We start from the raw sequence: 14,455 nt of genomic DNA, 5'->3' as shown, positions 1-14,455 counted from the left end.
CTGTTTCCGACTCTGTGTCTCCCTCTCTCTCTGCCCCTCCCCCGTTCATGCTCTGTCTCTCTCTGTCCCAAAAATAAATAAACGTTGGAAAGAAAAGAAAAAAAAAATTTTTTTTTTAAATACAAGTTTAATATTCTCCCCCTGAATTCCGGGAGAGTGAGAAGGAAGGACAGCAGTGGAAAAGTATTCAAAGAAATAATGGCTGAAAACTTCTTAAATTTGGCACAACATGTACACCTACAGATTCAAGAAACTGAGAGAAACCTGAATTCTGGGTCAGGCAAAATATCTTTCAAGGTGAAGGGAAAATCAAGACATTCCCAAGTGAAGGGAAGCTAAAAGAATTTGTTGCTAGCATGATCTATTCTAAAAGAATAAGTAGAGGAAATTCTTAAAACAGAAAGAAAATGACAAGAAATGTAGGGACATCAGGAGAGAAGAAAGAACAATAGAAAGAGTCAAAATATAGATAAATTCAACAGACTTTCCTCCTTGATTTTTCTAAATTATTTGATGGCTATAACAAAACTGACCTCTCAGTGTATACACAAGAATATTTAAGAGAAATAAAAGTAGGGAAGAGCAGACTGATAGAAAGGGAGGTCAGATTCCTGTGTTTCCCTCAAGCTGGTCATACACTGACACTAGTGGTCCAGCATTTGTGTGTACATGAGATACTGCCTGGTGCAACCACTGAAAAAGCCTATTCCTAGAGACACATACAAAAACATGACAGAAATAAAAATGGAATTCTAGAATGTGTTCATATAACCCACAGGAAGCTTAGAAAAAAAAAAGAACAAGTGGAAAGCAGAAAATTAAAACGAAGGGCTTAAGCTAACATCAATAATTACACTAAATGGAGGGGGTGGGAAGTGACAGGGCACTGGCTGGCTTAGTCGATTGAAGCATGTGACTCTCAATCTCCAGGTCGTGAGTTCAAGCCCTGCATTGGGCATAGAGTTTACTTTGAAAAATAATAAAGGGTCACCTGGGTGTCTTAGTTGGTTAAGCATCTGACTTCAGCTCAGGTCATGATCTCAGAGTTTGTAAGATCGAGCCTCACTCCAGGCTCTGCACTGACAGCACAGAGCCTGCTTGGGTTTCTCTCTCCCCCCCACTCTCTCTGCCCTTCCCCCACACACTGTCTCAAAGAAATAAACTTTAAAAATAATAATAATAATTACACTAAATGTAAATAGTTCTAAATAGACCAGTTAATAGAAATTTGCAGACTTATAAAAAACTTCCAGCTGTATGCTGTATATAAGGAAGTATTCAAATATAACAGTATAAGTAAGTTGAAAGTAAAAGGATAAGAAAAGATCTGCCTCACAGACGTTAATCAAAGAAAGCAAAAACGTCAGTGTTCATTTCAACAGAGTTGACTTCATAGCAAAGAAAGTCACCGGTGACACGAATAATGATCCCAAATGTGGACGCACCCAGTAGAGCTGCACATCACAAGAAAGAAAACTGATAGGCCTTAGAGGAGGATGAAAAAATTCATAGTTACAGTTTGAAAATTGAATATATACCTCTTTCAACAAATGATAGAACTGCTAGACAGAAAACCAGAATCTAATCAGCATTAATGGAACAGCTCACCCAACAGCAGTGGAATGCATGTCCTGCTCAGACTCCTACAGGACATTTACTATGGGATGGACCATGGTGTGGGCCAGAAAACAAACCTCAACACATTTCAGGATTGAAATTGTATAGAGTATGTTCTCTGACCATGGGCAATCAAACTGTAAATCAGTAACAGGGAGGTGAAATCAAAATCTCCACACACTGAAAACTAAACAACATTTTTTTTAAATAATCCATAATTTGGAAAAAATGTGTCAAGGGAAAAAAACACATAAAACTGAGTGAAAGGGAAAATACAACATATCAAAATATGTGACTGCAGGTAATTTGTATCTCTAAAGACTCACATCAAAAAAAATGTTTCAAGGACCTGGGTGGCTAAGTCCGTTAATTATCCGACTTCAGCTCAGGTCATGATCTCACAGTTCACAAGTTCAAGCCCCCGCATGGGGCTCTGTGGTGCCAGCTCAGAGCCTGGAGCCTTCTTCAGATTCTGTGGCTCCCTCTCTCTCTACCCCTCCCCCACTCACATTGTGTGTGTGTGTGTGTGTCTCCTCTCTGAAAAATAAAACATTTAAAAAAAAATTTTTTTAACTCTCAAGAAAGTTTGATTGTCTAGTTGAGTCTAAGACCATCACTGAGAGTGTTTGGACAATGCAGATGTACATCAGAAAGTGGAATACTATATACCAATTAAAAGTAATGAAATATATCTATAAACTTTTCTATTATCCCAAAAATATATTTTTTAATTTTTTTTAACATTTATTTTTGCAAGACAGAGACAAGTGTGAGTGGGAGAGGGGCAGAGAGAGAGGGAGACACAGACTCAGAAGCAGGCTCCAGGCTCTGAGCTGTCAGCACAGAGCCCGACACAGGGCTTGAACTCATGAACCGTGAGATCATGACCTCAGCAGAAGTCAGTAGCTTAACTGACTGAGCCACCCAGGCACCCCCCAAAAATATTTTTAATGAAATAAGCAAGTTCCACAGTTATACAATGGGGTAGCATTCTGTATGAATTTACTTATATGTTAAATGTAAAAACAAAAAAAAAAAAGCAACCAAGCCAATAAAGTAGAACAGAAACAGACTCACTGTTGCCAGAAGCACGCTTGGTTACCATTAAGAGGGGCTAGGGGACAGGTGGAGTCGTTGAAGGGGGTTAGGAGATACAGACTTGCAGTTGTTAAGATCCCTGAGTCCCAAGGATTTGAGGTACAGTTGGTAATGTTGTGGTAACTGTGTAGGGATCATTTCATAACATAAAAATATCACATCTCAGGGCACCTGGCTAGCTTAGTCATTAGGGCATGCAACTCTTTCTCAGGGTTGTGAGTTTGAGCCCCACATTGAGTGTAGAGATTACTTAAAAAATACACCAATCAATCTACACATTGTTAAAAATAATAATAATAATAATTCTCTGTGATGTGTACCTGAAGCTAAGAATATCGCATGTCAACTATACATCACCACTCATTGTTTATAGGTAAAAATGGGCTTGAGAAACAAAGTTCATAGTAAGTTTGTCTTAGAAAAGAGAGGAAGGGTGTCTGAGGAGAAAAAAAGAAATTTTCTTTTAAAAAAAAGAAATCAATGGGGCGCCTGGGTGGCGCAGTCGGTTAAGCGTCCGACTTCAGCCAGGTCACGATCTCGCGGTCCGTGAGTTCGAGCCCCGCGTCAGGCTCTGGGCTGATGGCTCAGAGCCTGGAGCCTGTTTCCGACTCTGTGTCTCCCTCTCTCTCTGCCCCTCCCCCGTTCATGCTCTGACTCTCTCTGTCCCAAAAATAAATAAATGTTGAAAAAAAAAAAAAAAAAAGAAATCAGACCCAAATGCTTTTTCCAGAGAATTCAATCAGACTTGAAAAAACTAACACCAATTCTATGGATTCTTCCAGAAAATAAAAGAAGAAACACCAACTCACTTTATTAAAGTAGTATTGACACTAAGACCAGATATAGACACACCAAAAAAAAAAACCAAAAAACAAAAAAACTGTAGACTGATACTTCTCATGAATATAAAGTTCTTCCGGAAAAAAAAAAAAACGTGAGAAAAATAGGGAGAACTCCATCAACTTGGTAATGGGCATGTATGAATAAACCTGCAGGTAACATTATACTTAAAGGGAAGAGACTGAATGTTTCCTACCCAAGATCAGGATACCCGTTCTCACTGCTCCTACTCAGCATTGCACAGGAAGTTGGCAAGAAAAGGCTACAGATCAGAAGGGAAGAAATAAAACTGACCTGAGATGAAGAGAACATGACTGTCTACATAGAAAATCCCAAGTAGTCTACAGATTGATATGTGTCCTGGTTCGCCCATCAGCACCATCACCAGCTAGTGCCAGGATGGCCATGTGTACTTTTGGGCCTGTGATGATGGCCCCCAAACTGCTATTCAAGTTCTGTGATGTGTGGCACGTAGCTGGTCCATTGCTGCTGACATTCTGGCTCACTCAGTGGAGACCGTCTGTGATCCTGTGGAAGGAGGTGGTCAGACAGGCAGCAGATGTGCATTGTGATGTCAACAAGGCCAGGGTTCTGTGTTGCTTTCGGTCCCAGGGAGCAATGGAATAAGCAGTGACCAGACATATGGGGCCACTCCCGGTGCTGCCCCTTTTTGGGCCGAGTGGCCGAACAACTGAGAAGAAAAGCTCCGAACTCCAGCAAGAGTGTTTTTTCCCAGCACCATTACCACCACCTGCCTTCACATGATGTGCTATGGTGTGTCCTTTACTCTCTGGCTGAAAGCACTCACATTGCAAGAAAAAAACTACAAGTGATCTTTAAATTTATTATTTTAAAGTATTTTTGGTGTTGTATATGCCTTTTGGGTTTGTATATTAATTGGTGCATTTTGTTTCTGGGTAATTGAATAAAATTATATTGCTTATAAAAAATAAAATTCATCACATTCACAAGATACGACAAACATAACAAAAACCAATTTAATTTTTGTACACTAACAATGAACACATGGAGAATGAATTTTAAAGTGTAGTACCATTTACAGTCTCTCAAAAAAGACAGACTTAAGTGGAAATCTAATAAAACACGTACAGGACTTATATGCCCAAATCTACAAATTACTGATGAAAACACAGAGAGATGTGTCATGTTCGCAGATTGAAACATTCGATATGGTAAACCCATCAGTTCTCCCCAAATTAATACACATGTTTAACTGAATTCCTGTCAAACCTCAGCAGTGTTTTTTGGTAGACAAAATTATAAAACCTACCTGGAAAGAGAAAGGAAATAAATAGCTAATACAATTTTACAGACTGTGAATAGCATAAAAGGAATCACTCTACCCCATTTCAAGACTTACCTGAAGACCATGTGGTGAGAGCATAGCGGAGACACTGATCCATGTCCCAGATGGGAAACCAGAAGTACACCCACACATGGGGGCCAGAGGATTTTTGAGAAAGGAGCAAAAGCAGTTCATTGAGGCATCTTTTCTACATGTGGCACCAAGGCAGACGGAGGCCTGGACCTGCGCCCACAGCGCATACAGACCAACTGAGAATGGAGCATGGGCGTAAACGTAAAAACCAGTAGGAGAAAATCTTGAGAATTCAGGACAAGGTAAAGAGTTCGTAGAAGTGACACCAAAAGTCCAATCCATAAAAGGAAAAATTGAGAAATTGAGCTTCCTCAGAATTCAGAATTCTGCTTTGTGAGAGATCCTGTGAGAGGGTAGCAAACCTGAGCTACAGCAGTGGACCCTTGCAGACCACCTCCACCTGCAGTGTGCCCAGAGGGGAAGCAGTCCTCTCATGGTTTAAAGAGATCCAGCTGGAAGATGGGAAAACACACGAGCAGACGTTCACTGGAAATGATCTACAGATGACGTGTTTTCCTGGACTTTTCATTCAAATTTAACTATTCTTTTCCTTCAGTTTTACTTGTATTTGTGGTTCTTTAGGTGGAGTATTGCTTCTGGAAAATCCAAAAGGCGACAACAGGCTGGACCTTTTAAAGCTGAAGAGTGTCATTACTAGCATTTTTGGTGTAAAAAATACAGAGCTGGCTGTCCTCCATGGTGAAACAGGTATGTGGAAACTCCTCTGACCCGAGGTGGGTTTTTGGTATCGGTTCTGCTCCACAGCTGTGCCTTCCCCCCGAGTCTGAGTCGACCAAGGGCCCCTCGGCAGATGGAACCTCCCATCCTGCCTGCTCCCCATCAGCCACAGGCTGGGGTCTGGGCTTCAGAGGTCTGTGCTGTACATGGACTTTATTAAGTGTACTGTCTGTGTCTTGCTAGACCCAGATTCTCAATAATACAAACCTAAAAGGAGACGTGTTGAAGTTCTTACCCTGCATGCCCCAAACGTGACCTTTGGAAATAGGGTTGTTGCCTATACTAGCAGTGTCCCCATGAGAGGGCGTGTGAGCCCTGGGAGACACGGGACAGAGCGAGGGAAGATGCAGGCAGAGCTGGACTTGGAGAACTGCAAGCCAAGAAATAGCACAGCTCAGCTGGCTGAGAGCCTCCAGGAGCTGGGCGAGGATGGGGAGACACCTGCAAGCTTCAGAGGGAGCAGGGCCCTCGGGACACCTTGGCATCTCAGCTCTAGGACGGGAGACAGAGGCTTCTGTTGTGATTCGCAGCAGCAACCACCGGAGACTCTGTAAGAGTCTGGATGCTCTTTCTCAGGACTTGTAAATGGCCTAAAAGAGGAGATCTGGATGGCCAACTGAGGGGACTGGCGGGCCTCATCAGTCGGGACCTCAGCGAGGTCCTGCTGTGTGTGCGCCACCAGCTTGGCAGGGACCGGGGCAGGTTCACAATATCAGATGCCCTCATCCTCTGTCCCCGGTCCCGGGGAGTCATGGGAGCCACAAGTGTGGGTCTAGAGTGGAGGCCATGCAGACTGCAGGTGGGGCTGGACATGCCCATCGAGGACTTGCCCCCGCCGCTTTCCCACACACCATGTTCACCCATCACCAGTCATGGCCTCCAGCACTGTCCAGCTGTGTTTCCAGCCCTAAACACTGTTTAATTTTAGGTGAAATCTCTGTGTTCTGTGTGTCTTGCTATTTTTCACATATGTCCATGAGTCAAATACTTTTTCTTCTGACTATAATTAGCATTTTTAATATAAGGCTTCTTTTCACAGTGAAGTTTAGGATTCTGATGTAGAACATTTTAAGAAGAGCTGTAACAAAAAATACCAAAAGGGAAAAAAACGATTTTGCCGTATATTTTTAAGTTATTACTGTATGCCATTTAATTTGCAACGTGAAGATTTCTTACTGTTTGCATGTCATTTACACCTGATTTTATAGAGAAGGCAAGGTCCCTTGATAAAGCAAGGTTAAGTGGAAACATCACTGCAAAGATATAGGATAGTTGAATAAGTAGGAAAAGGTGAATGACTTCAGCTCTGAACTGTGTACCCCTGAAAGAATAACTTGTTGTCTCTATTTTTGTTATTTTTAGAAATACGAAACCAAACTGACTTACTGAGTCTTAGTGGAAAAACACTCCGCGTGGCAGCAGGCTCTGCTCCCGCCGTGGTGGACGGCCCCGGCTCCGCCCTCTGCCGCTACATCAACCTGCAGCTCCTGAACTCAGGCCCGCAAGGTAAGCCTCCCCAGCCGCCAACCCCTGGGGAGGCGGGTCGGGGGCGCTGGGCGTCAGGGTTCCTTCCACTTGCCATATCTCACGTGGTGCTGTGTAGCGTGCGCCCCATGCTGCTCCGGGGGGCACACTCAGGCTTGTGTCTCTGTGTTATGTGGAAACACCTACAGCCAGCTTGGTCAGCAGATAAGGTAAACTGGTAGGTCAACATCGCAGCTACGTGAAGCAGAATTAAGTACTAAGGCTCTTAAATTTTTTCTTTTCCTGGGAAGTGTTCTGAAAACTGTTGTTCGTGCATTGGTCTGCAGACTGGATGGATGCTTATTTTTCCTTGATATTTTGGGGCCCCCATTGTGCACATTTGTTTCCAGAGTGTCCCTTCCCCAACTACGGATTTTTATGTCCAACTGCATTTCCTTTCCCTCTGGGAGGCGGTGTGGGCTGTCTACACACTGGATGCCTCCCCCCAGGACACCGCTGGCTCTTGGAGCCTCTGCTGTGCACAGGGTTCAGCAGCCAGGCGGGGGGGGGGGGGGGGTGGTTCTCAGGAACTAACCCAGTACTCGTTTATTCCATAGAGTGTGTGAAGGGAACCGTGGGCACGCTCCTGCTGGAAAACCCCCCTGGGCAGAACGGACTCACCCACCAGGGCCTCCTGTATGAAGCAGCCAAGGTGTTTGGCCTTCGCAGCAGGAAGCTCAGGCTGTTTCTGAATGAGACTCAGACAGATGGTGAGGACACGTGTACACAGATGGTGCAGCACTGGCTACACTTCCTTCACTTCTGTTCTTCTTTTGTTGAGAGTGGTGTTTTTTAATGTTTGTTTTTGAGAGAGAGTGCGCACAAGTGGGGGAGGGGCGGAGAGAGAGAATCCCAAGCAGGCTCTGCACCATCAGCACAGAGCCCGATGCAGGGCTCAAGCCCACCACCCGTGAGATCATGACTTGAGCTGAAACCAAGAGTCGCACACCCAACTGGCTGAGCCCCCCAGGCTGCTCCTCGATTTTTGAAGTCACTTCCCAGCACAGCCAGGCTACTCACTGTTCTGCCTCAGCCTTCATTCCCTCGTCAGCCAGATTTGAGCAGAAAAGCTTTTCTTTCTTTAAGAATTGAAAGCTTGGGGTCTTTTCAGGACTTATCTGTGCATGCATCCCGGCCTGGGCATGCATGTGGCTGGCTAAGTTATGCGGTACTCGTTGTCCAAGGGCATGCTGTCCTCGACTCTCCTCCCCGGTGTTGAGCCCTCTGTTGTGTCCTGCAGCCACAGTCTTGGGCCCCCGGCAGCTGTGGGGATTTTGTTTGCCTGAGTGTTTAAAAGCGATGCTTATGCTTTTCCACCCTGGGTGAGCTCCAGGTCAGACAGACCAGAGACAGGCACCTTCTGGGAGTCCTGGAGGTGCCTCCTAATCAGGTTCGGACAAACACCTGCTCTGTTCCTCCTGGGACCGTGGGACCTTGGGCTGCTGTGTTCAAGTGCACCGCCAGCCAGTGGGGGCAGGGCGCCAAGTGTAACAGCACAGGTCTGCCTATGCTTGCAGGTTGCCTTTTTCTTGATCCAGCATTCATGTGGTTGTCGTCGACGTTTGGTTGTTTCTAGAGTTCTGACAACGTTGGTTCTGTTTGTGATGTTTCTGAGGAAGTTCCGTGTAAGGAAGCGTTTCTCTAGATCTTAGGGGACGCTGTCAGCCCAGGCCCATCTAAACTCCATTACTTGGGGCCCCAGTCATGCATGAGGGCCAGAGTCTCATGGGAACGTGCTATGTCCGTCCCCACCCTCCTGAAGTCGGGATGTCTGCAGCGCTGCGTCTCAGGAGGCTCCATGGGACAGTCTGGTCTTTGCCTCCCCAGCTTCTGCTGGTTTCAGGTGTCCTTGATTGTGACCCCATCACTCTGACCTCTGCCTCTGTGGCCAGGGTGCCTCCTACTCTTGTATGTTCCACAATTTCCAGGAACTGGAACATGGGCATATCTTTTGGAAGGCCCGTTTTTAAACCCACTACATTCTCTTAACCGTCTTCTGGGTGGTGAAGTATCTGCTGCCGTGGGTTCCTGATTCTGGCCCCAGGTTTTGGGGGGGCCTGGGGTTCCTGAACTTCCCAGTCTGTGCACACCCCAGGCTTTTTTTGTTTCACTTCGGTAGCCATTTAGTGCCGAAAGCTGTAGGTCACCAGGACCTCCAGGAAACCTTAATGTTCAGGTACCCCTTGGGATCCATGATTTTTGGCCTCTGCATTTCTCTCATGTTCTTCCCTTGCTTGGCTACTTTTTTTTTAATTAATGTTTTATGTTACACTTTCAAATTTTCTGCTACATCGTTAGAAATTAAAGCCTCTTTTGCAGCTGCTCCTGTCTGTAACCAGGCGCAGCCGTGCCCCTCACATCAGTGCCTCAGCCTGTTCGTCTCCACTGGCGGGGTCTCCTCCCACGACGATGTCCACATTCAGAGCCCCCACGGTGACATTTACAGGCTGCCCAGCCATCAGCAGCTCCTTTCACAGCTCTCATATGTGGTTTGGTGGGAAAGGCCAGCTTCCTGGTCTGTTCAGCATGGGTGAAACTTCCTCGTCCCCGCTTCTGCAGGCCCCCAAGTGCAGCCGAGCCATAGACGTGACAAGGTGTCATTGTCTCTGGTTCGGTGCAGGTGCAGGCACCCGGCCCACGCAACCAGGGCAGAAGCACATTTGTGTGAATGAGGCCCTGACATTACCACCTCTGACAGGGTGGGCCTCGCCTGTGCCCCCACTGCCTCCTTCCTGTGCCATGAGGCTGGTGGCCACACCAAACTCAAGAGACCTTGAAGGCTGAGTGACCCAAGACCACTGAGAAGACTGGGGCTCTTTCCAGCCCAGTGTCTCTGCCCATCCTGTATCCCCAGCCACATTTCATTGTGCTGTTCCTCTCGAAATCATTTTTCCTAAAGTAGTAATAATTCAGTAAATTAGAAGGATCACGGGATGCCTTACAGTTTTAGAAACTCACGGATGGCTTCCTGCTTGTTCCACTAGGTGCTCACTGTCCTGTCCAGGTCCTGTCATGATCTGTCTATAAAGGAGGCAGCTCCGAGGGTAATTTCCAGAATCCCTGCTTGTCCTGGCAGAGAAAGGTGGTCCTACCCTTTGAATCCAGATCTGCTAGAAGCAAAATGCACCCCAGGGGGCAAAGAGCATTTCTAGTGTCTCTTTACTCTCTCTCTTTTCTCTCTCTCTCTCTCTCTCTCTCTCTCTCTCTGGGCTTTTATCTATTCAGTGTGTTTTTATCAGTTACATTTGTTTTATACTTTTAGATACTCAGAGTTTTTGTCTTTGGCTATATTGGCTCCTATATTCTTTGACATCAGCCTTCAGTCTCTGGTAACTGTGTTCTGGCTTTGAAAGATGTTAGGGGCTTATCGCACCTTATACTTCCCCAGACCTGGACACAGCAGTTCCCCCTCTGTTAATATTTAGAGACCATGAATCTGAGTCCAGCTAGGCATGGCTTCTAAGCCTTCTCTGTGGTCGTAGGAAATACCTGTTTGGGTCAAGGTGTGCACACGTCTGGGCTGGTGTGCCAGGCTGGTTAGGTTGAGGGAGTCCCCCAGAAGGTCCGCCCAGGACTTCTCACCCCAGCTGTGGGGAGTCTGGAGCCTTCGACAAACTCTGGAAAAGGCCACACGAGACCACTGTCACTTCTGCCACCAATTGTAAGTTCAGAGGATTTCCCAAAATCACCCTTGGCCTTGATAATTTGCTAGCAGGACTCACAGAACTCACTGGCACCTATTGCACTTAGAACCACATTTGATGTAGAAAGAGAATAAAAGCTAGAACCAGGCAAAGGAAGAAGTACAGAGTGCCTAATCTGGGAGGTTTCCAGACATGGGGTTTCTGGTTGCCCTCTCCCAAAGGGGCCGTGAGCAGTGTGACCTCCTCCAGGCCCCAATGCGTGACAGTGGATTACCACCAGGGAAGCTCCCCAAACCTGGGGCCAGATTTATAGTGAGGCTTCATTACATGGGCCTCACGGGTTTGTTGCCCACGTGGCTGCTCTGTCTCAGGTGATACCACGTGACCTAAATCGTGTGGCTGGTCTTTCTGGTATGGCTGGCTCCGCCCTGAGTCACCTTATTAGCAGAAACTATCAGGTGTGTTCAGGGCCCCCCAGAATTAACAAAACACTCCTGTCGCTCAGGAAGTTCCAAGGGCTCAGAGGTTCCCTCAGGAGCTGGGACAGAGGTCAGACCTCTGAGGGTGAGGCCAGATTTCTTCACACAAGTAGTCAGCATTTTTAAAATATTCATACAGAATAGGTAGAAAACTTATTTAAATCTTCTTTCCATTCTAGAAATTACAGAAGAAATCCCCATGAAGACTTTGAACATGAAGACTGTGTATGTTTCTGTGTTACCGACAACGGCAGACATCTGACCTTCCTTATCGATGTGGCTGAGTCGGCCTCCCCCCACCACATGGCTGTCCCCTGCACACACACACTGAGCGTATCCCTCCAGGTGCATACGTCATGTGCTGCGTCTGGTCTGAAACTGAACTGGGGTCGATCCATCAGGTGACTTGGAACGTCCGGTAATGCTCACACTTGGCCTTGGGCACCTTCGCGGTCATGCTGGGGGGGTGTCACCTCCACACCACAGAGCTCGCTTCTGTGCTTACAGAAGGGGTCTATTGGCGTAGTCTATACATATCATTCTGTGGCCTTTCAGAACTTGTTTGAGACCTCCAGAAGGAACGTGTTAAGTATTTCTGCTACCTGGATTTTCCTGGGTAATTTGATGGTGTATTTTAAGTTTCAGTAAATCAGAACAATAAACAAATTCTCTCTCAGATAATAAATGTTTTAGAAGTAATTCATTCTCCCATAGTTGAATAAAACTTCAAATTTGTAATCTTTAAGGAACACAAAAACTTAATAGCGACTTCTTTGGTTAAGACAGCGGGCACCTGGGTGGCTCAGTCAGTTAAGCTCAGTCATGATCTCACAGTTTGTGAGTTCAAGTCCCACTTTGGGTGAGCCCTGCTTCTCTCTACCTCTCTCTCTGTCCTTCACTTGTGCCCTCGTGCCTTCCTGTCTCTGTCTCCAAAAAAAAAAAAAAGAGCTACACATCTAATCTCACTTCTTCCCAAGATCCCACGTGTCAAAGGAGCAGATGCCAAGACGAAATCAGCTGCAGGAGTCTCCTGGGAGGAACAGACGGAGGATAAAGGGAGGGCCAGGCAATGGTGAATGGACATGCACGTGGGTCTGGCACCTGTGGACACAGAAGAGGAAGGACAGGAGGTTGATTAGAAAAAGCCCAGGGGCGCCTGGGTGGCGCAGTCGGTTAAGCGTCCGACTTCAGCCAGGTCACGATCTCGCGCTCCGTGAGTTCGAGCCCCGCGTCGGGCTCTGGGCTGATGGCTCGGAGCCTGGAGCCTGTTTCCGATTCTGTGTCTCCCTCTCTCTCTGCCCCTCCCCCGTTCATGCTCTGTCTCTCTCTGTCCCAAAAATAAATAAACGTTGAAAAAAAAAATTAAAAAAAAAAAAAAAAAAAGAAAAGAAAAAGCCCAGACTGCAGGGCAACCCTGGGAAAGTCCTGGTCAGGCCAGGATTCCTTGTAGAAAAAGTCCTGAGTGGGGCAGACATGCCCTGGCTCTGTGGCCAGAGTAGCAAGGGACAGCGTAGCCTCTGCACAAATGCTCCTGCATCAGGGTCTCTTGCACAGGAGCTGGTTGGTGCGTCTCTGGCCACTACAATAAATTCATTCAAGTTCACAAAGTTGAAGGGGAAAAAAAACAGAAAAGAACAAGTGTTGGCCGGGATCAGAAAATTGGAACCCTATGCACTGTTGTTGAGAGTGTGAAACACTGTGGTCGCAGCGGAGAACGAATTAAAGATGATCCAGCAATCTGGATCTATACCCCAACAAATTGGAAGCCAGATCTGGAAGAGGTATGCAGCACAGCCAGGTTCACCGCAAAATTACTGTGTATTTAGTATGTGCCCAGAGTGGAGTATCACTCAGTCTTTGAGAGGAAGGATGAGCTCTGGGGACATTCTGCTGAGTGAAAGACAAGCACTCCAGGATTCCAAGATGGTGAGGTCCCTGGAGGAATCAGGCCCTGAAACAATGGACAACCAAGCTGCCAGGCCACAGGGCAGGGAAGGGTGTCCGGTGGGCAAGAGGAAGAAGCCCTGGAGGTCTTTTCCTAGTGGTGAGTATAGTTAACACCTGCTAAACGGTACCCATCAAATGGTTACATCGGTAAATTTTAGCAATTTGTTACCATGATTTTAAAATATTTTTAATGTCAAAGGGACAGATGCCATCCTGAATGTGGACAAAAAAATAACTTAGTGTTGGATGAAAATTGAAAGTATAAATTAAATTTCCAAAGTCCATGCAGATATAAGTGGTGGACCACATGAGGGAGAAGTGACAGCTACCTTTGTAGACAGCCCCTCAGTGGGGTGCACCCTGACTCCCCATGCCTCAGGAGTGGGCTGCACGTAATGGCTTACCTCCCACGGGTGGAGATAGGAAGCCAGCAGAAAATAACTTCCCAGTTCAGAAACCGGCAAACACTACGTCAGACAGGTGACAGTAGTTACTATCAGCCACGACAGCATACGCTGCTGTTGTGATGAGAATGGCTCTTCACCTATGCGGCCACTGGAGAACCTGTCACCCAGTCTAACCATGAGGAAGACGTCAGACAAACCTGGAGTGAGAGACGTTCCACACAGTACCTGACTCAACTGTCAAGGTCGTCAAAAACAAGGACTGTTTGAGGAACTCAGACCAGAGTGCACAAAGCGGACATAAAAGCCACATACGATGTGGCATCTTGGATGTGATCCGGGAGCAGAGAAAGATCTTTAGGGACAAAGTGGAATCCCAATAAAGCATGGAGTTGAGTTAATGATGTATCGGTTCAGCAGCTGTGCAGAATGAACCATAATGGTGTAAGATGTTAGCAATGGGGTAAAGTGGGTGTGGGGTACTTTTCTAGGAGTCAAACTTACTAAAAATAAGTTGTATCTTTAGTAAGCAGAAGAAAATGAAATTAAAATCTATGTATAACGGTATCTAAAAATATGAACTGCTCGGGTAAATTTGGCAGAAGAGTGCAGTACCCGTAACCTGAAAATTTTACAATACTGTTTCAACATCATGAAGAAAACCTATATAAGTGAAAGATTTTGTCACATGGTATCAGTGGGCTAGGGCTGCCATAAGGAAACCCCACAGACGAGCAGCGTAAACAACTGCTTCTGGAGGCTGGA

General features: G+C 46.1%; 1 protein-coding gene across 2 annotated transcripts in view; it reads left to right on the top strand.

Annotated features, from left to right (window-relative positions):
* The window catches only part of IARS1 (isoleucyl-tRNA synthetase 1), a 68,410-nt gene extending 56,386 nt beyond the window's left edge, over positions 1 to 12,024 (top strand). For both annotated transcript variants that reach the window (XM_025931532.2, XM_086684742.1), the window contains exons 31-34: positions 5,537 to 5,662; positions 7,055 to 7,198; positions 7,774 to 7,926; positions 11,519 to 12,024. In XM_025931532.2, coding sequence (XP_025787317.1) covers positions 5,537 to 5,662; positions 7,055 to 7,198; positions 7,774 to 7,926; positions 11,519 to 11,601 — 506 coding nt within the window. In that variant the 3' untranslated portion in view covers positions 11,602 to 12,024. The remainder of the gene's footprint in view (positions 1 to 5,536; positions 5,663 to 7,054; positions 7,199 to 7,773; positions 7,927 to 11,518) is intronic.
* Positions 12,025 to 14,455: the final 2,431 nt, after the last annotated feature.

Source organism: Puma concolor, chromosome D4 (genome assembly GCF_028749965.1).
Source record: "Puma concolor isolate L17-30 chromosome D4, mPumCon1.1.hap2, whole genome shotgun sequence".
Lineage (NCBI taxonomy): Eukaryota > Metazoa > Chordata > Mammalia > Carnivora > Felidae > Puma > Puma concolor.
The sequence above is the reverse complement of the archived record's forward strand: the minus strand, read 5'-3'. Positions and strand labels throughout refer to the sequence as shown.